The sequence below is a fragment of the Paroedura picta genome, chromosome 6 (genome assembly GCF_049243985.1).
Source record: "Paroedura picta isolate Pp20150507F chromosome 6, Ppicta_v3.0, whole genome shotgun sequence".
Lineage (NCBI taxonomy): Eukaryota > Metazoa > Chordata > Lepidosauria > Squamata > Gekkonidae > Paroedura > Paroedura picta.
Genome location: NC_135374.1, coordinates 9668849 through 9696659, shown reverse-complemented (window position 1 = coordinate 9696659; position 27811 = coordinate 9668849). Strand labels below are relative to the sequence as shown.

At 48.6% G+C, this 27811-nt stretch overlaps 1 protein-coding gene across 2 annotated transcripts; it reads right to left on the bottom strand.

The window, feature by feature from the left end:
- Nucleotides 1-523: 523 nt before the first annotated feature.
- PRSS23 (serine protease 23) lies at nt 524-13491 on the bottom strand. Of its 2 annotated transcripts, XM_077341403.1 has the most exons (3): nt 13184-13491; nt 7710-7801; nt 524-3569 (listed from the first exon to the last, which is right to left on the bottom strand). In XM_077341403.1, exon 3 carries the CDS (start codon nt 3554-3556, stop codon nt 2438-2440), a length of 1119 nt encoding a protein of 372 aa, XP_077197518.1. In that variant the 5' UTR covers nt 3557-3569; nt 7710-7801; nt 13184-13491; the 3' UTR covers nt 524-2437. The 2 variants fall into 2 exon arrangements, with proteins under 2 accessions (XP_077197518.1, XP_077197516.1); XM_077341401.1 differs by lacking the exon at nt 7710-7801 and having other exon boundaries at nt 13184-13490.
- Between the last annotated feature and the right edge of the window lie 14320 nt (nt 13492-27811).

Sequence of the window (27811 nt, the reverse complement as noted above, 5' to 3'; positions counted from 1 at the left end):
GAGGGTGCAGGAAGAGGTGGGGCAACCTGCCATGACTAAAACGCCAGCCTGGAGCCCAGCATGAAACCTCCAGTGCGTAAACGGTCCTTGCGTGAATTGACAGAACACACATGCCTGAATTAAGTCTGCTGCAGAAGCAGAATCAAGCTGAGAGTAAGACCAGAAAGACCTGGGACAAGGGACCCAGCAATGTGACTACACCTAAAATTGTGAACAACGATAAGACACAGTTATTTCGGCCAATAACACTGAAGGTTTTTTTGGGGGGGTGGGGGGAATCTTTATAACAACCGGTAAAGAGCTAAGTTAGAATCTTCAGTTCAATCAGTTCTCCTTCATTTATTCTTGAATGGAATTGCTCCGTGTAAGCAGAAAACATGGGTGAACTTCCTCATTGTGGCTCATCATTGCCACTAACTAGAAAAATGCAGAAAAATAGTCCATTAGATAAACGGTGAAATAAAATAAGGCCATTTATGAGTTTGGAAAAATTAACCAGCAACATTAAAAATAATTCAAGGGGGAAGAAAGAGCGAGGATTTTAATAAAAGTTCAGGTTAATTTGGTAAATTACCCAAAGACATTTTCAGAGTGTAATATGTGTAAGATGATAACATAATTGGAAACTAGAGATAGCTGGAAACTAATAACGGATTTGAATTGTGATAGAAATGGCGGGTTTATAGAAATCAGAACCATGAATGACGTTTCAGGCTATTTGTATTCTCTTTGGTATTTCTCTTCTCCCTCCTGGCGTTGTCCTTAGCTGTATATGTTATTTTCCTTCTTGAAATTAAATTTAAAAGATTAGTTTCTAAAATATCTCGGGCGACAGGAAGCTTGAGAGCTTTCCTCCATGGGTTCACCCTCTCACAAGCAGATGTGTGACCTGAATCACTGTTTCAAAGTTACACATCGCAAGCCCAACTGCCAAGAAGAGGCCTAAGTGCCACAATATTCTGGAGAGTAGCTACCGATCAGAGCAGGCAATACTGACTCTGAAAGACCAAGGGTCTGACTCAGTAACAGGCAGCTTCACATTTCAAGTCAGAAGGATCTGTGGCGTTGGATTGGAAATCCCCACTCTGTTATGAAGTTTGCTAGGTGACCTTAGACTAGTCATTCTCTCACGTCCTGTGTGTCTCCCTCTCCCCCCCCCCATGGGGTTGGTATGACCCTAGGAGGGAGGGAGAATCATGTACTCTGAGCTCTTGGAAAGAAGGATAGGAGTAAAATGGCCAGACAGAAAACTGCACCATGTCTCGTGAAAACAGGGCGAGAACCAGACCCGACCACCGCAGATACCTGAACAAACCTCATGAGGTCTCCAACATACCTCTCAGTACATAACCATGATGCATTCGGCAAATGCTTGAGCGCTTTCCAAGCACTGAACAAGCTGATGGAGAAAGGAAAGGGCATAAATAAACGTGGTGTGTCCCTCGTAGCAACTGGCATGAAAGAACATGAGAAGAACCCTTCTAATCAGTGGTCCATCTTGGTCCAGCATCCTGTTTCTCATGGTGGACAAAACAAGGTGCCCTGGAGGAGTAACCAATGGGACATTGAGGTTTTCCTTTGATGCTATAGCTGATAGCTACAGTCTTCAACTTCTACTGCGGAAATCAATCAATCCGCAGCATCTAGATGGCCTGTATGGCCCCTTCCAACTCTATGATTCTATGATTCTATGATTCTATGATCTCTTTCATACCACTTACATGGTTGTTTTGGTGGTAGTTCTTTTCTACCTTGGCCTTGTAGGCCAATTTCATTAGCTAGAGCAGTGGTTCTCAACCTTCCTAATGCCGCGACCCTTTAATACAGTTCCTCATGTTGTGGTGACCCCGTACTATGCAAGGGTTCTTTCACAGAAATTAAACCCAAACTGACCAATGGCGTGAAGATCCATTGTTCACGATTGTATATAGATTGGTTATAAATTGGCGAGCGCCTTCAGAAGTGGCAACAGTTGTGGCGCCCACCCCCCCAGCCAAGCTGCTCACCCCACCACAACCCCTGTGAAAGTGTCGTTCGACCCCCCAAAAGGGTCCCAACCCTCAGGTTGAGAATCACTGGGCTAGAAGGACACCCAGCCACCATCTCCTAAGTAGACTTTCCTTCTTCTTCCTGCTATCCAGCTCTGGTCTGGTCCATAAAGCTAAGAGCACCATCAATGGGCTGTTGGACTTGGACTACTGGGAAGACCAAGAGGAGAAGACCAGGCTAGGTTTCATTTTAGGTCAACCTTGACCTACGATCAATCTAGCTCCCTTTGCCCTTTGCCACTGCGCGTGTCCTCTACCACAAATCCCCACCGCAAATAAGATAGACCTCCCTGTTCACCCCCGCATCCAGGCATTTATTGAAACAGAATCATGCACAACGGCAATATAGAAGATAAGCAGTCAAGGTCCTTCCGGGACACCCGTCGTCTTCACCCATCCCGACAGTCCATATAGTTGCCTTTGATCCAGTAACAAATCTGTGCGTATTTCAGGGGCGTGATGCGGACGGCCACGTTGAAATCCTGGGGGGAGCCATTGTTGTCCACCCACTGGTGTCCCGAAAATATCCCGATGATCTTACGCTCCCACCGGTGGTTCTGTCTCTTCCACATCCGCACGTAAACTCCAGAACCGCTGGCTCCCGGCTGGGCGTCACACTGCTGATACAAGAGGTCGAAGGTCTCGTCTTTGACATCGCAGAAACGGTAGACCAGATTCCCCGGCCGATCGTTGTCGTAGCCGGAGAAATGAATCCTTCCTCCAGGCAACTGTCTTGCCGACGGGCTCACGCCTATCTTCATGAACTTTCTCTTGTGGGCCTTCTTGAGCTCCAATAAGGCATAGTCGTAATCCATGCCAATATCGTTGGCGTTTCCCTTGATCCACCCTTTGGGGACGTGAGTCCGCTTCACGCGAATCCACTGGAATTTCATCCTCTCCGGCTCAGAAGAGCTGCTGACGTTGGCTCCCTTGCTGCCGTCTTTCAGTTTGGGCCTCAGAAATCCCACTCGTAGCTTTTTGGCCCCCTTGACGTAACTCTTGCCGTCGTGAATGCAGTGAGCGGCCGTCAGGACGTGTTTCTCCGCTACCAGCGTCCCAGTGCAACCGGTGGACAACTTCACAGAAGTGGAAAAGGGGTAGTTGAGCAAGAAGTCCTTGCCAAAAATACTGAACCTCGTGTCGGATCCATAGATTTGCCTCTTTATCCGAGATCTCCTTGGTGCCCCTGCGCTGCCGCTGGCGACGACGTAGATGCCAACTTCCGTCTCGGTACGGGAACCGTTGGAGTACAAAGTTTCGTAGGAAAGATAATCTTTCACCTCTTCGTAAGTAGGTAACGGGGAACGTTTGTGGCAAGATGGGCCGCAAGGCGACGCCACTTCTAATTTGGCTTCTGCAACAAACTGCGGTTTGTCCATATCAACAGTCAACTGCGGTACGACGACGGGAACTTTGTAAGAAGGCCAGGTGGGCTTCCAGTGGGGGCTGGAAGGGGTCACACCTTCCATGGCCCACAGGAGAAAGACAAGAGCTGGCAGGCCCATCATACTGAAGGCAGATCTGCAAAATAAAAGTGAAGTTCTTGTTAATGATGGTTGAAAGATGAATGCACAATGCATAGAATACCTTGGTAGGAAGCCAAAAACGGGCACCACGTATTTAGAATAGCTTAGATCTACCAACTCGAAGAATCTAGGGCTGGATACCTCTAGGTCACGATTCGAGCCCAGTAACCACTTAAAGACCCACAAGAATCTTGCTCCTCTACTTCAGGGGTAGTCAACCTGTGGTCCTCCAGATGTTCATGGACTACAATTCCCATGAGCCCCCTTGCCAGCAAACGCTGACAGGGGGCTCATGGGAGTAGTAGTCCATGGACATCTGGAGGACCACAGGTTGACTACCCCTGCTCTACTGCGATGTCTCCATTCAGGTGAGAAAGTCTTCCTCAAATAGAGAAAGACATGTTTTTCCCTGACAGGCAACAGCTTTCTCTGATGGAGAAAAACTTTCCTTTGTTGAAGGAAAAATAGTTGCAAGGGACTTACAGGATCGAAGCTAGTGGAAGGGGAGCCACAGGTCCCAATCCCTGGGAATTATAATTTGGGGAATTCCATTAGAAGTCCCTCATCCCTTCAGAGAACTACGATTCCCAGAGTTCCCTACGAAAAGCAAATGACTGTGAATCTAGTCTACGCTAGTCCTGTACACGCGTCCTTCAGGAGTTTGTCTCCCAGGGTCGCCTCCTAATATGATCCCGAGATAGCCCTGATAGTGCTGTTCTCACAGAGCAGTCCTGTCAGAGCTCTCTCAGCCCCACCTCCCTCACAGGGCTCCTGTTGTGGGGAGAGGAAGGGAAGGCGATTGGAAGCCGCTTTGAGACTCTTCTTCGGGGAGGGAAAAGTGGGGCATAAAAACCAACTCTTCTTCTTCTTGCATCACCAAACGGAGGATTCTGTTCTGGAACATCAATGTGGGAAAGGGAAGGGGGTATCCCTTTCTGGGGCCAAGCCCTATGAAGATAGGTTGAGGGACTTGGGAATGTTCAGCCTGGAGAAAAGGAGGTTGAGAGGGGACATGATAGCCCTCTTTAAGTATTTGAAAGGGTGTCACTTGGAGGAGGGCAGGATGCTGTTTCCATTGGCTGCAGAGGAAAGGACATGCAGTAATGGGTTTAAACTACAAGTACAACGATATAGGCTAGATATCAGGAAAAAAATTTTCACAGTCAGAGTAGTTCAGCAGTGGAATAGGCTGCCTAAGGAGGTGGTGAGCTCCCCCTCACTGGCAGTCTTCAAGCAAAGGTTGGATACACACTTTTCTTGGATGCTTTAGGATGCTCTGGGCTGATCCTGTGTTGAGCAGGAGGTTGGACTAGATGGCCTGTGTGGCCCCTTCCCACTCTATGATTCTGTGGTCCCTTCTGCAGTGCTCAATGGGGCCTGAGGAGAATTCAAAGCTTGCAGCTTCTGTCCTCCTCAGCCAATTGCAAACCTGGACCAGCATTCTCCCCGCCCCCCATCGTATTTCACCTGGTCCAGGCTCCATCATGAACGGCAGGCGGCAGGCAGTGAATCCGTGCAGGCACCGGAAAGGTGTCAAGAAAACGGTGGAAGAAATTTAGCCGTGAGGCTGGAAGCACAGCAGGAGCCCAAATGCTCCCTGAAGGAGAGAAGGGCTCCCTCCCCGCCCCCCACATCCTCCCAAGGATTATTTAAACAAATCGAGGCCATTAGATGCAGCTTATGCATCTTTAAAGCCCTGCTGGGGTTAAACTAACAATGGCTGGAGCAGCTTAAGTTCATTCTTGAAATACCTCAAGTATGAATGGAATACAACCAGGCCCTGCAGAAGATGTTTGGCAGCTCTTGAAACAAATCACGGCATTCCAATCTTTGTCAACAGCAGCCTGTTCTACCTAAGCAGATCTCTACTGGACTCTAGTTTTCCTGGGAGCAATGTCGCTCACAGAGCTTTCATCACCCAAAGGCATAATGTCTGCAGGGCTAACAACAGTCCTGCATGGTAGACCAGCAGCTGCATATTTGCCTGGTGGAAAGAAAACCTGCATCTGAGAGGCAGAAAATTGACTTGGGATCACCTAGTCAAGTTCTACACAGGTATTTTGCTCTGCCCTGGCCCTCACACTCAAGTAGTTTTTTAGGGGAGACATCCCCAGAATGTTCTGCTTTGATTGTTCTCCTTTCCTCTTCGCCCAGGGTTTCTCTGATGTTTCTCCAACCTGATTCGCTTTGCCTCATTCAAATCGCCTTTTTCATCTTCTCCTTGCAATGGCACAGTACCGTCCAGCAGAGGGCAACAGAGAGAATCGGTTTTTTATCAGACCTCTCTAGCCCTTTACGGAAACCCGACTTCAAGAAAACGGGATTATTCTACCAGATTATTCTACCAGAAGATCTTTCATTGAATGACACATCAAATATACTTTTGAAAAACTGGCACGGACGTTTTGGAGACAGCTCGCCCGGACTTGCCGACTTTAAAAAACAATAACCACTCGGAGGGAGGAAACAAAAGCACATACCACCATGGATAGGGGTAGACATGTTGAAATGTATTTTTACAATATTACTGTTTTCTCCTGGCCTTTGTTTTGAAAGCTCTATCTAGTTTACATGACATCTGTCATTTTATCCACAAGACCCCTGTGAGGTGGGCTGGGAAAGAATGAACTTACAGGTCTCTCTCTCCTTCCAACTTAATCATTATTTATTTATGTACTTATCAACCAGTTTAGAGCCTCTTGTGGCGCAGTGTGGTAAGGCAGCCGTCTGAAAGCTTTGCCCATGAGGCTGGGAGTTCGATCCCAGCAGCCGGCTCAAGGTTGACTCAGCCTTCCATCCTTCCGAGGTCGGTAAAATGAGTACCCCGCTTGCTGGGGGGTAAACGGTAATGACTGGGGAAGGCACTGGCAAACCACCCTGTATTGAGTCTGCCATGAAAACGCTGGAGGGCGTCACCCCAAGGGTCAGACATGACTCGGTGCTTGCACAGGGGATACCTTTACCTTTTTATCAACCAGTTTACCAGCTTTTCACCCCATGGGTGACATAAAGCGGCTTGCAGGAATCTGGGATACATTTACTTCCTGCTTCCTTTGACCCCACTCCCTACACAGTGTGGTGTACTGGGTAAGAGTGTCGGACTAGTATCTGGGAGACCTGAGTTCGAATTCCCACTCGTGCCATGGAAACTCACTCGGTAACCTTGGGGTAGTCACACACTCTCAGACTAACCTACCTCACAGGGTTGTTGTATGGATAAAATGGAGAAGAGGGGAACGTTGTAATCTGCTTGGGATCCCCCGGTAGGGAGAAAGACAGGGCACAAATGAATTAGAAAATATCTAACAGAAAAGCCCATTGTACCTCTGAATACAACAAGCGCTAGGCCACACACACACCAGGCCTGCTCCAAGCAGGCCAATCAAGGCCTGGAGAGACATCCTTCCTAATTGGCCTCTTGTTGGATGGACAGCCAATCAGGAATGGGGCAGCCGGGACAGCCGACCTGATTGGTGGTTAGGCAGTGAGTCCCAGCTCCTCCCAGCACCCCTTACCAGATTTATTAATGGTTACAGATGAGGAGAAAGGTTTATTTCAAGAATACATGAATCATCTTTCAAACAGGAGAGCCAAATCACAATTAGCTTTACTTTCAAGAAGGTTCCCCTTGAGGAGGTGTTTTGTCCAAACCCGCTAATTAGAAATCGTCCTTGCAATGTACAGTGCAAAAATGGTGAGAGAAGAAATCGTCTCCATTACATTTCTGCAATGAAGGCAGTTTTTCCACTGGAGCGAAAACGCCAGAATGATTAACCCCGGGCAGGAGAGAAGGAGTGAGAAAAAAGAGGCCCAGTTTGTGCCAAAAATATCCAAAACGAGCTTTCCTTGGCCCCCAGGCTCACTAGAAATACAGTCAAGGTAGCTCAAGAGGATTACAGCAGCCCTCGGCCCAATTTTAGACTACAGCCCGTCTCCATTGTAGGCTGGCATTACTTCAGGGAAAGCCATCTCTCTGGGGTCCGCTCCTTCCAAAATCCCTGCTAATTTGAAGGTTACGAGAGGAGACGCGCTGGAAAAACTGACCCGGACTGCAACCGTGCCAGGGCTGGGGCAGCTGCCAACACATACACTCGACCCAGCAGGTACATCGGCACTTGGGCCGAAGCGCACCCACCCGCAGAACTAATCGGATCACCGTGTTGCTCCATGACCAGCCAGCCAAGCTCCTTCCAGTGTGACTTCGCTCGTGTTTGCGTTTCAGTCTCACTGTTAAAAAAACAGACATATGATTTGAAGAAGAAGAAGAGTTGGTTTTTATATGTCACTTTTCTCTACCCGAAATAGTCTCAAAGCAGCTTACAGTCGCCTTCCCTTCCTCTCCCCACAACAGACACCCTGTGAGTGAGGAGAGGCTGTGAGAGCCCTGATATTAGTGAAGAAGAAGAGTTGGTTCTTATATGCCACTTTTCTCTACCCAAAGTGGCTTACTGTAGCCTTCTCTTTCCTCTCCCCACCACAGACACCCTGTGAGGGAGGTGAGGCTGAGAGAGCCCTGGTATCACTGCTCGGTCACAACAGCCTTATCAGTGCTGTGGCGAGCCCAAAGTCACCCAGCTGGCTGCATGTGAGGGAGTGGGGAATCAAACCCGCCTCGCCAGATTAGAAGTACACACTCCTAACCACTACACCAAACTGGATTCACATCTGAATGGAGTAGCAGTCACCATTCTTTCTCAAAATTCTAAAGGTGCCTGCAGGATCAAGAAGGTTGAGGATCCAGGCATAAGTTGCCTCTGAACACCGTGTTTCTTTTTCCGCACACACAAACTTTCTCCTTGAACTTTCATCTGGTACCTACATTGCTCTCTTTTCAGCACCAAGTCAAAACACTTCTGCTAACCCAGGCTGTTAGGAGAAGAGGAGGAGGAAGAAGAGGAAGAAGAAGAGCGGGTTTTTATACCCAAAGGAGTCTCAGATTGGCTTACAACCGCCCTCCCTTCCTCTCCCCAAAATAGGCACCCTGTGAGGTAGGTGAGGCTGAGAGAGCTCACTATTATGTGAGAACAGCACTATCAGCACTGTGACTGGCCCAAGGCCACCTAGCTGGCTAGCATGTGGAGGAGCAGGGAATCAAACCCGACTCGCCAGTTTAGAAGCCACTGCTCTTAACCACCACACCACGCTGGCTGTTTTAATTAAAGAACTGATCTTTTAATATTATCAGGAAACAATTAATTTAAACTGTCGGTAGCCTCTCTGGAAGGTCTCTGTTTTCATGCTGGCCTGGGTTAATCATGCTGGATTTTAATGGACATCTTTTAATTTGTTATTCATGTCTGTCATTTGGAAGCCACCTCAGGCCAGGTTCCTAGAGAGGCAGCAGGGAGGTGAAAACCTAAATAAATCAATACGCTTTGAAGCTGGCCAGTTCTGCAAACACGGCTTTCTAAGAGGCGTTCAAGCCAGCCGCATTAGCCCAGCGATTTTGCAATGAAGGACGGGGGGGGGGGGGGGAATGAAACAGCTGGTGGAAACAGCCAATATCTCCTGGGTGTCACCCAATAAAGCGAGCGTGATCATAATCAGCTGTTTTCTCAGGAGCTGCACAGCCAACCCGGCCGGCATTTCCGAAATCTGTTCCCGACACAACATCCTCCCCCTCTCCCAATCCCCCAAAGGCACAACCTTCCGTCATTCCCTCCCTCCAGCTCAGTTTTGGAAGCATCAAGCACTTGATTCTCTGGAAGTCCTCGGTCCCTTGTTCCAGTTGGGGGAGGCTGAAGAGGGCTGGGAGGCCAGCCTAGGCGTGTTTGCAGAGGCAGGCTGATAAGAAGTTAAACATTAATCTCTCTCTTGCCAGCTCAAGAAATGGTAGAGAGAGAAAGAAAACCCAAACCTGCGCACAGACTTGTCTCCTTGAATCCCAGCCCTTTCTGATAAACGCATGCCAAAGAATTTCAGTCTCATCTATCTTCATCCCTGCCCTTCCACCAAGGAGGTTGGGAGGGGAGCAGAGATGGTTCTTCCTCCCCTTTTTGCTGTCACAACAACCTTACAAGGTAGGCCAGGCGGGAGGACAGTGGCAGGCCAAACGTCACTCAGTGGCCAGCTGCTCCCATACCCAACCACTGTGTTGTCTTTAGGAGCCGTGCTTTGGGTGTCCCTGCCATCTGAGGCTAAAGGGGCCTTTTTAGTTATGGCATCAAAATTAAGGAATTTCCTTCCCAGGAGGAGTCATCTATTCCCGCCGATTGTTGTCTTCCACCAGTAGGCAAAATCTTTTTCTGTTCCATCTGCCATTCTCTTACTGATTTATCTTCTTATTTATCTGCTGGCTAGCGTGTAGCTCAGGTTTTCTGCACCCAGGATTCCTTGATGGCCCTGGGTTTCCTGAATTGGTGGGAGTTGATTAATTTTAAATATTTTCTAATATGTTAAACATTTATCGGGCGATTTGACCACATATGGTCATGCCAACCTGCCCCCCCCCATGGCCAATGATGGGCCTGGAGGGGGTGGGGAGGGGAGGGGCCTGGTCACAGCTCTGCTTCCCAACCATCTTCTGCACCATCATGCCACTTGGTCATACAAAAAAATTCCCTGCATCTAGAAAGCTAGCACATCAGGGTAAAGTCTGGGCTAGAACCTTCCTCCCTGACATGATATTCTAGGCAAGGGGTCATTTTTTATTTAATGTAAAAGCATTCAGATATGTGAGCCACCTACAAGAGGTAACTACCAAGAAGCAACCAATACTTGGCCAGTCTGAATTAGGGCACCAGACTAGGATTTCAGAGGCTAGAGTTCAAATCCACACTCTATCACGAACCCAGCTGGCTGACCTTTGGCCAGACACCCTTGCTCTGCCTCAGCTACCTCACAGTGTCGTTGTTAGGACAAATGGGGTACTAAGAACCAAGTGTGCTGCTCTGAATAACTTGGAGGAGGGGTAGAATTAAAAAATACACTAAATGGCTTTAAGAAAACCACAAAGGGCCCATTCTGCACACATTGGATAACAGTTTGGCCACCCCTGTTCAAAGGCATTTCTGAGGAAAGACAGCTTTCTAAACATCCAAGAAAGCGTGATGTGCCCAACATTGCACAATCTGTGCTCCTCCTTTTGGCCTAGCGACCGATCTTTTAGAACACGGCCTAACAGGGCAATCCTGAACAGACAGGAGGTGGTGAGCTCCCCCTCACTGGCAGTCTTCAAGCAGAGGTTGGATGCACACTTTTCTTGGATGCTTTAGGATGCTTAGGGCTGATCCTGCGTTGAGCAGGGGGTTGGACTAGATGGCCTGTATGGCCCCTTCCAACTCTATGGTTCTATGAGACATACCCTTCTAAGGCCACTGACTTCAATGGACTTAGAAGGGCATGACCCCGTTTAGGATTGCAAGGTCAAGTAGCTTCACATGCAAATAAATATTTTTGCCTGCACAACAGGGTTCTTCAATGATTTATCAATAGCCATGCGCACCTGTGAACGTCATGCTGCACAACTGCTGTGATGCTGAGCACACACAGTTTTAGGATACACAGCTGGGTTGAAGAAGAAGAGTCGTTTTTTATACCCCGCATTTCACTATCCAATGGCTGTGAGGTGGGTGGGGCTGAGAGAGCTGTGGCAGAACTGCTCTGCAACAGCAGTTCTAATAGAACTGCGACCGGCCCAAGGTCACCAAGCTGGCTGCATGCGGAGGAGTGGGGAATCAAACCCGGCTCTCCAGATCAGAGTCGGCTGCTCTTAATGACAATACCAAGCTGGGTACAGTCTTACCAAAACCGACGTTCTTATATGGAACCAAGGATGGAAAAAATGTGCATGCCATCATGCGCAAAACTTGCACAACTAACCCTTTTGTTGCACAAATGTGACTTGTGGCAATGGCTCACATCCCCTGTGCCAAAGTAGACCCTTACGTCATCGTCCCACTCACTGGGCACATTTCTCCCCCTCATCTCTAGAAAAACGGGGGAAATGTCATTTCTGAATGGCTCCCTTTCTTCTCATGGAACTTCGACAGGGCTGGCATTCGGAAAGCTGCAAGGCAGGGTCCGGACGAGGAACCTGTGCATTTCCAACTCCGATCAAAGCTGCCACCCCTCAGAGGATACCCCCGGGGCAGAGGCAGGGCTGCCGGATTTAAATTAATCCCGATTTCATTTCCCAGCTGCGGGCTGGGAAATACCCAATTCCAAGCTCATATTCTCTGCATTTACAGGGTTAAAAAAAAGCCGGCATCTGGAGAGGGACAACTGAATAAGCGTGAGAAACCCAAACTGCAAGAATAGTAACGGCACAGAGGGAACTCCGGGTTGCACACCGGCCACCTGAGCGGTCCAAAAACACCTCTCGGGGACAAAAGCAGCAGATCGGATGACCCCTCTTGACTGGACGCCTGGATCACTCTCCTCTTACGCCTCCCTCCCACGCTCCGGGGTTCAATCTCTTTAGGCTCCCCACAGTCCTGTGTAACCAAATACCGACTTTCAGCCTGGATTGGGCAAAGGGAACCCCCTCCCCAGGCAGAAATAGGGGTCTTTTCCTGAGAAAGGGAAGGAACTGCGAGGGGGGGGGTAGGGGGGATCCCAGGTCACAGTAGCACTGACACATATGCTGGGTGGTAGATTAGACAGACAGACAGATGAACGGACAGCCGTGCACAGGGGAGAGCTTGGGGAGATTAACACCCCGCTCCCAAATAAAGATTCAGTTAAAGAAACCATACTCACTGAATCCATGAAAACCTACTAGCAGTGCCACGAGATCGGAAAAGCATCAGAACAAGTTTCAAAACTGAAGGAAATGCAGAGAGAACGGATGAAGAAGTTTCTGAAAGGTCTGCAGAAACACACAGCCCCTTTTTAAAATCCCGGCCATGGAGAGAGAGAGAGAGATGATAGAGAGAGATGATAGAGATGATAGATAGATGAAATATATAGAGAGATGACATATAGAGAGAGATGATAAAGTGAGTGATAGATGATAGAGAGAAAGATGATAGAGATGAGAGATGAAATATAGAGAGAGATGAAATATAGAGAGAGATGACAGATAAAGTGAGTGATAGAGAGATGATGGATAGATGATAGAGAAAGATGATAGAGATGATAGAGAGATGAAATATAGAGAGAGATGACAGATAAAGTGAGCGATAGAGAGATGATGGATAGATGATAGAGAAAGATGATAGAGATGATAGAGAGATGAAATATAGAGAGAGATGACAGATAAAGTGAGCGATAGAGAGATGATGGATAGATGATACAGAGAGAGAGAGAGATGAGATAGATGATAGAGAAAGATGATAGAGATGATAGAGAGATGACATATAGAGGGAGATGATAGAGAAAGCGAGATGCTAGACAGATGATAGAGAGAAAGGAGAGAGGAAGATGAAACATGAGAGTGAGCAATTCTAAAGCCCTTTCGTCGGATCTTAACACAAGCGAACTTACTTCCGAGCAGGCCTGCTTAGGGTTGCTCCCCCAGTTTCCTTCTCCCGGGGACCCAAAGGAGAGCGCGGGGCTGACTTCCGAGGAGACCCACCCAGGGCTGCTGCGTCCACTTCCTTGGCGGGCGAGCCCCAGGAGCGCGATGCTGCCGACCCACCCAGCCTCTCCCGGGCTCCCCGCACTCACCTGGGCATCCCCGGACGGCTCAGGCCGGCGAAGGCTCCGGGGCCATGGCTGGCTGCCCTCGGGGGCCGCGATCCCCCCCACCGGCTCGCTGCGCGCGATCCCCGCCCGCTCCCCTCCGAGGCGCGGCTCCGGCGCGGGACCCCCGAGGGCGCAAAGCGGCGCGGGGTGTTTCGGGGGCGTCAGGGCCGGATCCGGCTGGCAGGTGTCACCGCGGCGCCTCCCGGACGCCTTCTGCAGCCCTCGCGCGGCCGCCCCGGCAGAAAAGGAAACTTTCGCTCCCCCCGGGGCCAGAAGGGAAGGCAGCCGGCTCGGCGGCGCAGGCGCCATGGGAGTGAGCCCACCCCTTCGGGCCAGGGCCCCTCCCCTCCCCTCCTGGACGAAGCCCCCCCCTTCCCCCCCGCCCCGCCCTCGCACGAGAGGGGCTTCCCCGGGCGCCTCTCGCAGAAGCCGAACCTCCAGGGAAAGCAAAAGCAGGGAACAAGCCCCCTCTGGGTTTTTGTTGCTGCTGCTGCTGCTGTTTTGTTGTTATTGTTATTATTGATGATGATGATGAAGAAGAAGAGTTGGTTCTTATATGCCGCTTTTCTCTACCCGAAAGAGTCTCAAAGCGGCTTCCAATCGTCTTCCCTTTCCTCTCCCCACAACAGGCACCCTGTGAGGGAGGGGAGGCTGAGAGAGCCCTGAGATTACTGAAGAAGAAGAAGAAGAGTTGGTTCTTATATGCCACTTTTCCCTACCCGAAGGAGTCTCAAAGTGTCTTACAATTGCCTTCCCTTTCCTCTCCCCACAACAGACACCCTGTGAGGCTGAGAGAGCCCTGATATTACTGAAGAAGGAGAGTTGGTCTTATATGCTGCTTTTCTCTACCCGAAGGAGTCTCAAAGTGGCTTACATTCGCCTTCCCCTTCCTCTCCCCACAACAGACACCCTGTGAGGGAGGAGAGACTGAGAGAGCCCTAAGATTACTGAAGAAGATTTAGTTCTTATATGCCGCTTTTCTCTACCCGAAGGAGTCTCAAAGTGGCTTACATTCGCCTTCCCCTTCCTCTCCCCACAACAGACACCCTGTGAGGGAGGAGAGACTGAGAGAGCCCTAAGATTACTGAAGAAGATTTAGTTCTTATATGCCGCTTTTCTCTACCCGAAGGAGTCTCAAAGTGGCTTACAGTCGCCTTCCCTTTCCTCTCCCCACAACAGACACCCTGTGAGGTGGGTGAGGTTGAGAGAGACCTGATATCTCTGCTCGGTCAGAACAGCCTTATCAGTGCTGTGGCGAGCCCAAGGTCACCAAGCTGGCTGTATGTGGGGGAGCAGGGAATCAAACCCGGTGTGCCAGATTGGAAGTTTGCACTCCTAACCACTACATCAGACTGGCTCTCACACCAAACTGATGGTATTTTAGCAATTAATGTTGCCCACCCTGAGCCTTACGGGAAGGGCAGGGTATAAAAATAAAGATTTATTTAGATTGACTTTTTGATTAGTATTATTAGATTTATGGGTTAGTATTGTGAATCATCGCTCGGGATTGCTAAAAGGCCTTCGTGCCTATGAATGGCCGGACGCTCAGCTCTCCCGCTCGGGGATTGGGGCTTCCCCTGGCAAAGTGGAAATGCTGCAGTGGGAAGAGCGTCCGCTTTGCAGGCGGGAGGTCTTGAGTTCGATCCCTGGCCTCTCCCGTTGAAATAGGGATTGCAAAAGAATGCTCATCCCCTGAGATTGCGGAGATCCACTGTGAGGTAATCCTGATTGAGCAGGGGGCTGATCCAAGACAGTTCCGTGTCAGACTCATATATCCCACCATCATGAAGAACCCCACAAGCTGACCTTGGGTCGTCAACATAACCTACCTTGCTGGGGTGTTGTGATAATAGACTGGAAGACGGGCGGAGGATGTAAACTGCTTTCAGTTTCATTATGCCAAGGGTAGACCTGTTGAAGAGGGGACCAGTTTGTTTACTGCAGTTTGAGAGACCAGGACTAGGAGCAGTGGGTTCCAATGACAGGAAAGGACGTTCCACTTAAGTACCAGAAAGCATTTTCTGGCCCGGAGGGCCGTTTGGAGAAGGAATAGGCTGCCTTGGAGGGTGGTGCAGTCTCCTTGGTTAATCATAGAATCATAGACTCCTAGAATCCTAGAGTTGGAAGGGGCCATACAGGCCATCTAGTCCAACCCCCTGCTCAACGCAGGATCAGCCCTAAGCATCCTAAAGCATCCAAGAAAAGTGTGCATCCAACCTTTGCTTGAAGACTGCCAGTGGTTGGGAGTTTTTAGGAGGCGATTGGATGAGCACCTGTCAGGCGTGTGTGATTTTTAAACCCCCAAGAAGGTGTGGGGCTGGACTGGATTTCCTCGGGGGTCTCCTCCAGCTCTGTGTGATTCTGATTGAGTCCTATTGGGGAGAAGGTCTAAATGATTACATTAAAAAAGCAAAATGTGGGAGTTCCTCTTATTTTGTGTGCCAACGGTCCCGGGTTCGATTCCCTGCATCTCCACTGGGCGACTGAGAACAAGAAGGAGCTAAAACAGTTCCACAGGGCCTGCAAAAGGGAGCTCTTCCACCAGGCATTTGGTTGAGGCCAGGCACAACCAAGCAACATCTACAGGGCCCCTGCCCCCCTCCCTCCCCCACCCCCAGAAACCCATCAAGGTGTTCTGCTGCTGCTGGACCTGTTGTATCATTACTGTGTAATGTTGTTCTGTTACCCTGTTATCAGTTAGTATTATTAATGTCACAGTTATTTATATGTATGGTATAGTTCTCAGTTCTATGTAAACCTGAGCCGTCGGGGAAGGTGGTATATGAATGAATGAATGAATGAATGAATGAATGAATGAATGAATGAATGAATGAATGAATGAATGAATGAATGAATGAATGAATGAATGAATGAATGAATGATAAAGGGCACTGGGGCATCAAGGTCAGTCTGGATCACTCAAGACAATAGACAACAATTGATATTTTCAGTATATCTGTTAACTTTGGGGGGAAGGCAACCTCCGGGGGAAATGCAGCATGTGGTGTATAAGATTAAGGTAGCCTTGCTCAGCTTTTTTACACTTGAGTGACCTCTGAGACATTCTTCTGGCTTCGAGAACCCCCAAAAGTGGCTCCATCATATGGAATAGGGTTGGGAAGCAGAAACCCTGGTTGAGAAAACCTGAAGAACAAGATGTGTATTGTCAAACAGTAGTTCGATAATATTTAATATGTAGTATTTTTCTCTTTTTTCCCTGAATAAAAAAATTCTTGTTTTTTAAAAAGGTACTGTGTACTCAGATGGATGGCGACTCACGTAGAGCTCTTTTCCCATCACCTGCTGGCATTGCCTGTTCCTATTAATTAGAGATGCCGGAGATTGAACCTGGGACCCTCTGCATGCTAAGTTCTGCCAATGAGCCATGGCCCCCTTTCTGCCAAAGCATGAAATGAACATGTGAAGATGCCTTATACCGAATCAGACCACTGGTCCACCGATGTCAACCCTAAATAGAAATCCATGCTCCCAACCACTACACCAAGCTGACTCACAAGGAAATCAAGGGCACAGAAGCTTCTAAACTTGGTTAAAAGGGAGATCCTTGTAGAATTATTTCTCTTTCCCGTCCACATCAGAGAGCCAGTGTGGTGTAGTGATTAAGAGTGGCAGCCTCTAATCTGGAGAACCGGGTTTGATTCCCTACTCCTCCTCCACATGCAGTCAGCTGGGTGACTTGGCCAGTCACAGTTCTCTTAGAGCTGTTCTCATATAGAAGTTCTCTCAGAGCTCTCTCAGCCCCACCTAGCTTGCAGAGTGTTGGTTGTGGGGAAAGGAAGGGGAAGGCGATTGTAAGCTGCTTTGAGAAATGTGAGATATAAAAAAAACAGCTCTATTTTCTCTCTTCTCATCATACCATGCCAGAAACACAGTGGCTTCAAAAAATAAATAAATACCCATGATCTTGAACTTTTGTGCTTTGATGAAAACTTGTTCCTAATGAATCAATGAAAGCATTAGATGATGCCATCCATTAACAGATTGTTATTTCTTGTATCGTTTTTACTAATAGTGTCTTGTTATTCATGATATTTTTATCAGATGCTTTCTGAATGGAAAGGTGGAATATAAGTATTTCTTCAGTAACGCAAGATTAGAAACAGACCTTGTGGCTTTGCCACAGACTGAATGGTCGTTTCTGTTCTATCTAGCCACAAATCAATGTTCAATGCGGTGAGATCTGGTGGGTGAATATTGCAAAAGTCTTTCGATTTCAGATCTGAGCATTTCCAGAGGAGGGCAACAAAGATGGTGAGGGGTTTGGAGACCAAGACGCATGAGGAAAGGTTGGGAGAGCTTAGTCTGTTTAGCCTGGAGAGGAGACAACTGAGACGGGATTTGATCACCGTCTTCAAGTATTTTAAAGGGTGCCATGTAGAGGATGGAGCAGAGTTGTTCTCTCTTGCCCCGAAGGGATGGACCAGAACCAATGGGATGAAATTAATTCAAAAGAAATTCTGTCTAAACATCCGGAAGAAGTTCCTGACAGTGAGAGCGGTTTCTCAGTGGAACAGGCTTCCTCGGGAGGTGGTGGGTTCTCCTTCTTTGGAGATTTTAAAGCAGAGGCTGGAGAGCCACCTGACAGAGAGGCTGATTCTGTGAAGGCTCAAGGGGGTGGCAGGTGACAGTGGATGAGTGATGGGTTTGTGAGTTTTCTGCATAGTGCAGGGGGTTGGACTAGATGACCCAGGAGGTCCCTTCCAACTCTATGATTCTATGAATCACCGGCTCAGAACTCCAGGTGCCAAGAGATATCTAAAAAGCAAGGCCGTATCTTGAACTGGGCCACTTCCAGACAAAACTCCTCCAACGCAAGCATTCCTGTTCCCGTCTTCAGGGCTGCAGAGAGCCAGCTTTGCTTCAGATAAAACTATTTTAGCTATCTGAAGCTGCTAAATCGCACAAAAATGAACGCTTCCCGAAGACATCTCGAGTGACCCCGAGAACCCAAAGGCGTCTCCCATTCCTTTGCCTGCAGCTGCAAGGCCTGTCCACATGGAACAATAATAGGAGAAGAATTTTTATGGGTTGTAAACAGGGGAGGGTTAATTCCCGAGAAGGCCAGAAGGCTCGGCATACCCCTCAATTGACTAATGAGCAAACATGGTGTGTTTCTTATTACATCAGCAACCCTCCCTGCCTCCAAGGGACCGGGGAGGGGGGCTCCAACACCCCTCTCCTCTATTTGGTTTAATTTGGACAACATTCTTGGGAAGCAGGTTAAGTGCTCAGAGGATTACAGGCAGATGGAATGACAAACAGGGATTCGTTTAGATCAGGGGTGGGCAAACGGTGGCCCTCCAGATGTCCATGGACTACCATTCCCATGAGCCCCTGCCTGCTGGCAGGGGCTCATGGGAATGGCAGTCCATGGACATCTGGAGGGCCGCAGTTTGCCCACCCCTGGTTTAGATTCAGGTGGGCATCTGTGTTGGTTCGCAGCCGTGGAATGAAGTCTGAGTTTAGGGGTCACCTAAAAGACCAACCAAGTATTATTACGAGGGAATAAACACGTTCACACGAGAGCCGGAGTGGGGTCGTGGTTAAGAGCAGAAGCCTCTAATCTGGAGAACCAGGTTCGATTCCCCATGGCCATGAATTGGCTGAGTTGGTGTCATTTTCCACCGCCACTGAGAAAGGATGCCAGATCGGACTTTCTTAGCCTGGGTTCCGTGAAAGAAGAAGAAGAAGAAAAAGAAGAAGAAAAGTTGGTTCTTTTATGCCGCTTTTCTCTTCCCGAAGGAGTCTCAAAGCAGCTTCCAATCGCCTTCCCTTTCCTCTCCCCACAACAGACACCCTGTGAGGGAGGTGAGGCTGAGAGAGCCCTGAGATTACTGAAGAAGAAGAAGAGTTGGTTCTTATATGCCGCTTTTCTCTACCCGAAGGAGTCTCAAAGCAGCTTACATTCACCTTCCCTTTCCTCTCCCCACAACAGACACCCTGTGCGGGAGGGAAGGCTGAGAGAGCCCTGAGATTACTGAAGAAGAAGAGTTGGTTCTTATATGCCACTTTTCTCTACCTGAAGGAGTCTCAAAGCGGCCTACAGTCGCCTTCCCTTTCCTCTCCCCACAACAGACACCCTATGAGGTGGGGGTGGGGGCTAAGAGAGCTCTGACAGGACTGCACTGTGAGAACAGCAATATCAGGACTGTGATTGGCCTAAGATCAGCCAGCTGGATGCATGCGGAGGAGCGGAGAATCAAACCCGGCTTGCCAGATTGTCAGCCGCTTTGAGACTCCTTTGAGTAGAGAAAAGTAGGGCATAACAACCAACCCTTCTGCTGCTGCTCCTTTATACTTAAAACCACACATCCATCACCGCTGTCTGTCAGCTCCAGATCATCCTCAATATATATATTTCTTCCTCCTGCCAAGTGGGAGCCGAGAAACCTGGGGAGAAGTTTCCAGGAATCTCAGCCAAGCTGGAAACCTAAAGAGACCAAATGAACATTCTGGTAAAAACCGAAAGACAAACAGGTAAGCGATGTTGGCACCGTCTCCCGTCTTTGCTAACCGGGAAGGAATCTTGGACCGCTGATTGATGAGGATTTGCAAATTCCCCCGGCCTATTCGAAGCAAGCCAGCCTTCCGAGGAAGGCCCACGAGTTGGGTTTTGCCGTGGCCTTCTGGAGCGAAGCCAATCACGAATGAATCACTGACTCCTCCTTGGAATCCACAAAGTGCCATGTTTGATCTCCAGAGCGAGCCGCTACGATCCCCGGGCGAAACCTCTGGCATCTCCGGACATGTGTCTCTGATTAAAGATGATGCCGTTGCAATCTAATCAAGGCAAGGGGAAAATCTACCTCGTGTTCCAGCCCAGAGGGAGTGGATTCCATTTCCTTGCAAGCAGTGCTATGAAGAGGCAATATTAGACTCCGGACATGGTGGTGTTGGGGAGGGGGCAGGTTTTGGATGGTGATTCAGCTGAACCAGGCCAGTTCCAAGACCACGGAGGGGGCTGGGCAGACAGTGGCCAGTGAGCCCTTGATATCCTCCTCTGACCTGTGTGCCCCCACCTCCCTGTGCATCTATTATTATTATTATTATTATTATTATTATTATTATTATTATTATTATTATTATTATTATTATTATTATTATTATTATTATTATTATTATTATTCAATTTATTGCCTGCCACTCCTGGAACCAGTTCGTGGCGGGTTACAAATGTACAGTAAAACCCCAATTTATCATTAAAACAGACAGCAATAATTACAATAAAAACAGAACGACACAGCAGTAAAACTTCCCCAACCTCCTCTCCCCCTAAAACTCTAGGGGGAAATAAAGAGGGTCACAATGACCATTGACTGCTGAGTACACCAGCCCCCCCCCCCTTCACAGGTCTTCCTTCTCAGCTGGCAATGAGGCCAGGCAGCTGGGAGCACAGGCTCAGACGGGGGACTGTGGGGGGCTGTGGGTAGGGGTCGGCAGCTCTGATCTCCCCCAGGTATCCTGGGGTCCAGCAGTTGCCCCACCTCAAGATATGCCGAGGCCAACCTTGCTGCTGGAAACCAGGGTGACGTTGACTGCAAACCCCTTCCCGGGGGCAGGTGACAATGACACCTTGGAACAACTCAGTGCACCGTTTGCTTGGGTCGCTGTCAGGGTTCCCAGGTCCGGGTTGGGAAATACATGGAGATCGGGGGGCGGAGCCTGAGGAGGGTGGAGTTTGGGGAGGGACTATAATGGGGCATAAGGCCATCTTCTCCAGGTGATCTGGTCTGTTACATCCTTGAGTTCAGAGGGGGAGACGGACACCAGTTGTGATGGTACAAGAAGAACGGCGAACTGAGCCCAAAAAAACCCTCCCGAAAAACCCATCTTATAATCACAGGCAAATCATGGATCTTCCCCCCCAGTGTGTCCTATTGGTCAGTTTCATTTAAACTGAATGGATCTGGCTGATTGGATCTAGCCACACATTGGTCAGTTACACTGTAAGCCTCGGACCTCAAGTGTGGTCCTCATCAGGTCTACAGACACAACATGGCCTTTGCCGCCTGGAGATTTCCAGCCACCCCCTGGAGAACACAAAGAAGAGATGGATTTTTTTGTACCCCACTTTTTACTACCCAAAGGCATCTCAAAGCAGCTTACAAACACCCTTTCCCTTCCTCTTCCCACAACAGGAACCCTGCCAGATAGGTGGGGCTGAGAGAGCTCTGAGAGAACTGCTCTGCAAGTACAGCTCTAAGAGGACTGGTCCAAGGTCACCTGACTGCCTGTGGAAGAGCAGGGAATCAAATCTGGTTCTCCAGATCTGGAGGAAGACCAAAGTTATCAGAATTCAGCAGGATCCACAACGGAATAAACAAAGTAAGTGCAGAATCAGGCCTGGGTAGCTGAGTCAGAAAGCAGGCTAGATTAGAACAGGGGAGAATAAGTACAGAGGCAGAAAATGAGCATCTGTAGTGAGATAAGAATCCTGTGTCCCTATTTAGCCCTAGGGCGGGTTCATTGTTCTGAACTAGTGAATGAAGTTAAATTCAGCAATCTCAAGTTGCAATCACCCCTTGAAGCTTCTCTGTTTGAGGACTGCTGCTCTTTGGTCAGCCATGGAATGACCTGGAAAATTACAGTATTCTCCCATTGCTTTTTGAGTGTTGTGGTTTTTAATGCCACATTCATGCCTAGGGACCATCATGGCTACCCTTTGTGCATGGTGCTGGCAGGAGCCCATGGTAGCTGTAGTCCATGGACATCTGGAGAACCACAGAGTAACCCCCAGATGGCTTTATGGGGAAGGATCCCACCCTCTCTGCTAACAAAGCAATCTGCTTAAAGAAGGAGAGGCTGTGTCAATTAGCACAGCTTAGAGAGGTAAGCAAACACCTGAAAACCCAAAGGATTCTTACGTCCTTATGTAGCTTCCCAGAGGGAGGGGATAAGTACATTGACCGCAATGGAAGCCAGAAAGGATGAAAAGGGTCCAATAGTAGGAGGGGAGGCCAGGAAGGGGAGGAGGATAAAAGGGACTTCCTGCCCAATTCCAGCTGTGTTTGACAGCCACAGAGTGTGTTGTTTAGCAAGCTAGGCATGGCACCAGGGTATTTCAGTCTGAAGTCTGAGATACTGTTCAAGGTCAGGGTGGGCAGCAATTGGGAGTGTGGTCAGAGGCAGGACTGAACATCAGGCAGGCAGAGGGCCAAGACGTGATCCAGAAGCAGGCTGAAGCTCCAGCAGGTGAAGATCGGGGTCTTAGAGCAAGCTGGGTGGGTGCTGTGCAAAGATGAACCAGGATTCATATATGTTGCACCCACACTGACCTCCTGTTGTAAGCGACTTACACAGAGCATGGCAAAATCCAAGTCCTGATCTTGGAATTACTTCCAGCAAGGGGGGTCCCTGCATTTGGCCCTCATCTGGCAGAGATCTCCTTTCTCCTTCTTCCAGTTTCTTGTGATAAAGAACTTGTAGGCAAGCAGCATCTTCTTTCTTAAAATTCTCTGCTCCTTTGTTCTAATGGTGTGCCTGCTTCAGGTGAGCTGAGTGCTTGTTTTTTCTGACGGTGCTGATGGCTCAGGTGTGGGAGTTTCTGGAGATGAACCTTCTGTAGAGTCTCTCTCCTGAGGCTGCTTCAGGCTGTTTGCTGGTTACGTTTGGATCTGGACTGAGAGAGCCAGATTCCTCATCTCCCAAGGAGTCCTCCTGGGCCGAGGACAGACTCATGACAAAGAGAGGGATTGGGCCAATATAATGGTCCCCTCCCTCTTCTCATTCTGAGGCCTGGGAGGTTTCCTACTGGAGAGGGTTGCTAGGTCCATCCGTGCTGCCAGCAGGGGCAGGAGGTGCTTTCTGAGAGCTTCCAGATGTGCTGATGTTGGAGTGGTGATGCTGTGGCAGTGGAGCAAAACTCTATGGTAGAATTTGCTTCAAACCATAGAGTGTTGCCCTCAAACCAGAGTGTCACCTCCTTCCACTGACCCTGGTAGGCCAACGTCACTTGGGGGTGACCTCAGCACGTCACGTTAAAAAGCAACGTTCATCCATGTTAGGGTGTGTTCAGGGGAGCCAGGTGCATCCAGAAAGCAAGGGACCCTCACCTGGACCAGTGAACCTGACAACCCTACCTGGAACCAAGAAGAGAAAATAGGGGACGCTGCAGGTATGCATTTCCCCAACCTCATCATTCCTCGCAGGTTCCCTCCTGTCCTGTTTATGAAAGGACATAAGTGGACCATATCATCTGATGGGGCTTGCAGCCTGAACCAGGATCTCCCTCCCCTGATTCCTGAAAACCCTCCAAAATCTTGGGCCCAGCCAATTCCGGCTACTTTCAAAGGCAAATCTATCATATCCATGTTTGCAACACAACTTTCTTCCCATTTCTCGCTCCCCCCTTGACATGTTCAAGGCAGCCTTCTTATGACTGAACTAACCCTCTCTTCCCCTTAAGAGCCTTTAACGTGTAAATTGTCTCTCTGCTACTTATTTTAACCATCTGCAATCGGCCCGTCTCTTGAAACACTCAAGCTGGCATCTGCGAAACCCCAGGAACAATAAAACCGCCGATAAAAACCAAATGCCGTGAAATATTCATAATTATAGGATTAAATTGCCATCAAGTACAACGAAAGGGGGGAGAAATGAAAATGTTTACAAGACGTTCAAATTAGGATTGAATCCTGGGTAAAGACAAATGTTCTTGTTTTTTTCTCCAAATGCCTGAAGGGATTTCCATTGAATCTGTGTTCTCCCAACCAGTTTTCATCTGGGACAGGCTTTTCTCAACCTTTTGACCATGGAGGAGCCTCTGGAATAATTTTTCAGGCTTCGAGGAGCCTTGGAAGTGATGTCAGCTGGCCACGCCTCCCTGCCACGTCCCCCCCAAAGTTACATGTCACCAGAAATGATATCACTACCTACATTAACAGGCAAGCTTTGAGGATGGCGGGTGGGAAGGGGGACCCCCCCCCTGAAGCAACCACAGAACCTCGGGGGTCCGTGGAGCACTGGATGGAAAGTCCTGATCGAGGATGTCTATCATGTGCCGTCCTCATTTACCCGTTGGTGTCCAACTGAAAATTGTGGTCGTGATTTGCTGTTGGCCCTGACTTGTGACCCAGGCTAGGCTGATCTCATCAGATCTTGGAAGTGAAGCAGAGATTTTCAAACAGAGGCTGGATAGAATCATAGAATCATAGAGTTGGAAGGGACCTCCTGGGTCATCTAGTCCAACCCCCTGCACTCTGCAGGACACTCACAACGCTATTGCTCACCCACTGTAACCTGCCACCCCCTTGAACCTTCACAGAATCAGCCTTTCTGTCAGATGTGAGTGTCCTGCTTAGTGCAGGGGGTTGGACTAGATGACCCAGGAGATCCCTTCCAACTCTGTTATTCTATGATTCTAGGATCAGCCTTTTGGGGAGGTGACAGCACTTTCGTCCTTCCCCTTTCCCTGATGCAACGGCATCAAATCTGTGAAAGAAGGCCATGTTGCGTCTGTGATAGAATCATAGAGTTGGAAGGGGCCAGACAGGACATCTAGTGCAACCCCCTGCTCAACGCAGGATCAGCCCAAAGCATCCTAAAGCAATGATTTCATTGCTATCTTTTTGAGACCACACAGGTCCTTTATCTGGACAGGAAGGAAACGTGAGCGATATTGCATGGAATGGTAGGACAGAAGGCGTGGACAAGTTCCTGTCATAACACTGATAGGCAGTGCATATTGACACGAAGGATTAACAAGGTGTCGGCGGGCGGTTTCTAACAACGGAGGAAAACTGACGGACGCATTTACGGTGTGGATGGAATATGTCCACAGGGTAGCTTCGAATATAGATCGAGCCAAGCGGACTGTATTGTGGGGAAGTGACCCAGGTGGGCAGCCATGTTGGTCTGAAATAGCAGAACAAAAATTGAGTCGAACGGCACCTGGAAGACCAATAAAGTTTTATTCAAGGTGTGAGCTTTCATGTGCAGGCACCCTTCTTCCGACAACAAAACGGAAATGACCAGAGAGCATATGCAAGGAGAGAGTGAATTGGCAGGAAATTAGTAAACAAGAACCCAAAAGTTGAGCTGCAAAACAATATTTTAAAAATCATTACAAATATTTATTAAAGTTTTTTCTGACACACATGGAAACAAACTTTTGATATAGAGTTAGACAAACACTGACAGTGGTGGCCACAGATTATATATATTTTAGAAGGTGGTCTCCAAATGAGATACACCGAACAGATTTTTCACTGCCACCCAGCAAGCCCTTAGATTTTGATCTTATACAAAGGAGCATTTCACACAGTTTGACCTCTGAGGAAGACCCTTGTGGGTCGAATCGCGTTTGGTCTATTCTGTCATGTGCAGTTAGATATGTGTTGCTTTTACTTTGTTTTTAATATATATTATTGGTGCACTTTGTTTAATAAATATTTGTGATGATTTTTAGTATTGTTTTGCAGCTCAGCTTTTGGGTTCTTAGAATCATAGAGTTGGAAGGGATCTCCTGGGTCATCTAGTCCAACCCCCTGTACTATACAGCAGGGGTAGTCAAGCTGTGGTCCTCCAGATATTCATGGATTACAATTCCCATGAGCCCCTGCCAGCAAACACTGGCAGGGGCTCATGGGAATTGTAGTCCATGGACATCTGGAGGACCACAGCTTGACTACCCCTGCTATACAGGACACCCATAACCCTATTGCTGACACCCCTCTTGAATCTTCGCAGAATCAGCCCCTCCGTCAGATGGCTATCCTGCCTTTGTTTAAAAATTTCCAAAGATGGAGAACCCACCACCTCCCGAGGAAGTCTGTTTCACCGAGAAGCCGCTCTGTCAGGGACTTCTTCCTGAACTTTTGTTCAGGTTAGGTTTTGCCTGGACTTCCCTGGTGGTCTCCCTTCCAAGTACTAACGAAGGCTGACTGTGTTTAGCTTTTGAATTCTGACAAATAATAATTGAATCATAGAGTAAGAGGAGGCCATACAGGCTACCTAATCCTATGCCCTGTTCAATGCAGGATCAAGCTAAAGAATCTATGAAGAAGACAGAAGAAGACTTGAACCCTGTTTTCCCTAGAACCTTGTTGAGTGACCTAGAGATAGTAGGTTCCTCTCAGGCTACCCTTCCTCAAAGGCCTGTTGTTGTAAGACTCAGCAGAAGTAGGAGCAGAAATGATCTTTCTTTTGTTTTCCCTAACAGAAGAAACCAAAACTTATCTAGTGACAGAGAATCTGCTTTGCACGAAGAAGATCCCCAGTTCAATCTGCAGCATCTCCAGTTAAAAGAACCGGACAGCTGGTGATGTGATAGACCTCAGCCTAAAACCCTGGAGAGCCATGGGGAGGGGCCGTAGCTCAGTGGGAGAGCCTCTGCTTGACATGCTGAAGGTCCCAGGTTCAATCCCCGACAACCCCAATTAAAAGGACCAGGCAGTAGGTGATGGGAAAGACCTCTACCTGAGACCCTGGAGAGCCATGGGGAGGGGCCATGGCTGAGACATAGAGCCTCTGCTTGGCATGCAGAAAGTCCCAGGTTCAATCCCCGGCATCTCCAATTAAAAGGACCAGGTAGGACATGATGTGAAAGACCTCTGCGGAAGACCTTGGAGAGCTCCTGCCAGCCAGAGTAGACAATACTGAGCTCGATGGATGAAGGGTTTGGTCCACTATAAGGCAGCTTCATCTAGCAACCTAACTGGGAAACAATAAATCCTACTGATAGAAAAGTGGCCATTGGAGGAGTGGTTTTCGCTTTGTGGATCACATGTTCAGGCTCACAGCAAAGCCCCCATGGATTTAATGAAGTCACAGAATCATAGAATCATAGAGTTGGAAGGGGCCACATAGGCCATCTAGTTCAACCCCCTGCTCTACGCAGGATCAGCCCAAAGCATCCAAGAAAAGTGTGCATCCAACCTTTGCTTGAAGACTGCCAGTGAGGGGGAGCTCACCACCTCCTTAGGCAGCCTATTCCACTGCTGAACTACTCTGACTGAAAATTTCCTGCCTATATTGTTGTAGTTTAAACCCATTACTGCGTGTCCTCTCCTCTGCAGCCAACAGGAACAGCATCCTGCCCTCCTCCAAGTGACAACCTTTCAAATCCTTAAAGAGGGCTATCATGTCCCCTCTCAACCTCCTTTTCTCCAGGCTGAACATTCCCAAGTCCCTCAGTCATACCATACTCTCTCTTCTGAGCAGAAGGGAGACGCACCAGCGCCATTTAGGACAGAAGGCGTGTTTCGGTTAAACATTAATAGGGAGCCATGCAGCTTTCAGAGAGGAGCCAAGGGCAGGGTTGAGCCAAGAGGCAAGCGAAGAAAAGGAGAAGTTCCAAGCTGGGAGCCAAACCACAGAACTTGATAATATCTGGAAAAAGAAATTGTTCAGGAAATCTTTGAGAAAGGGCTCTTGAAAAGCAAAAAAAAAGTCAAATCTCTCCTTGCTGTCACCATCCTGGAGGGAGGGAGCAGACTCAGTCGGAGTCACACACCCCACCACCTCCGGGTTGTTTTCTTTCTGTCTGTCTGCACCACTTTAAGTAGCGGTACATCCTTCCAAGTATGTTGGCTTCAATGGATTTGAGAGGGCATGACTCTGCTTGAAATGACATTTGAAATTTGGAGA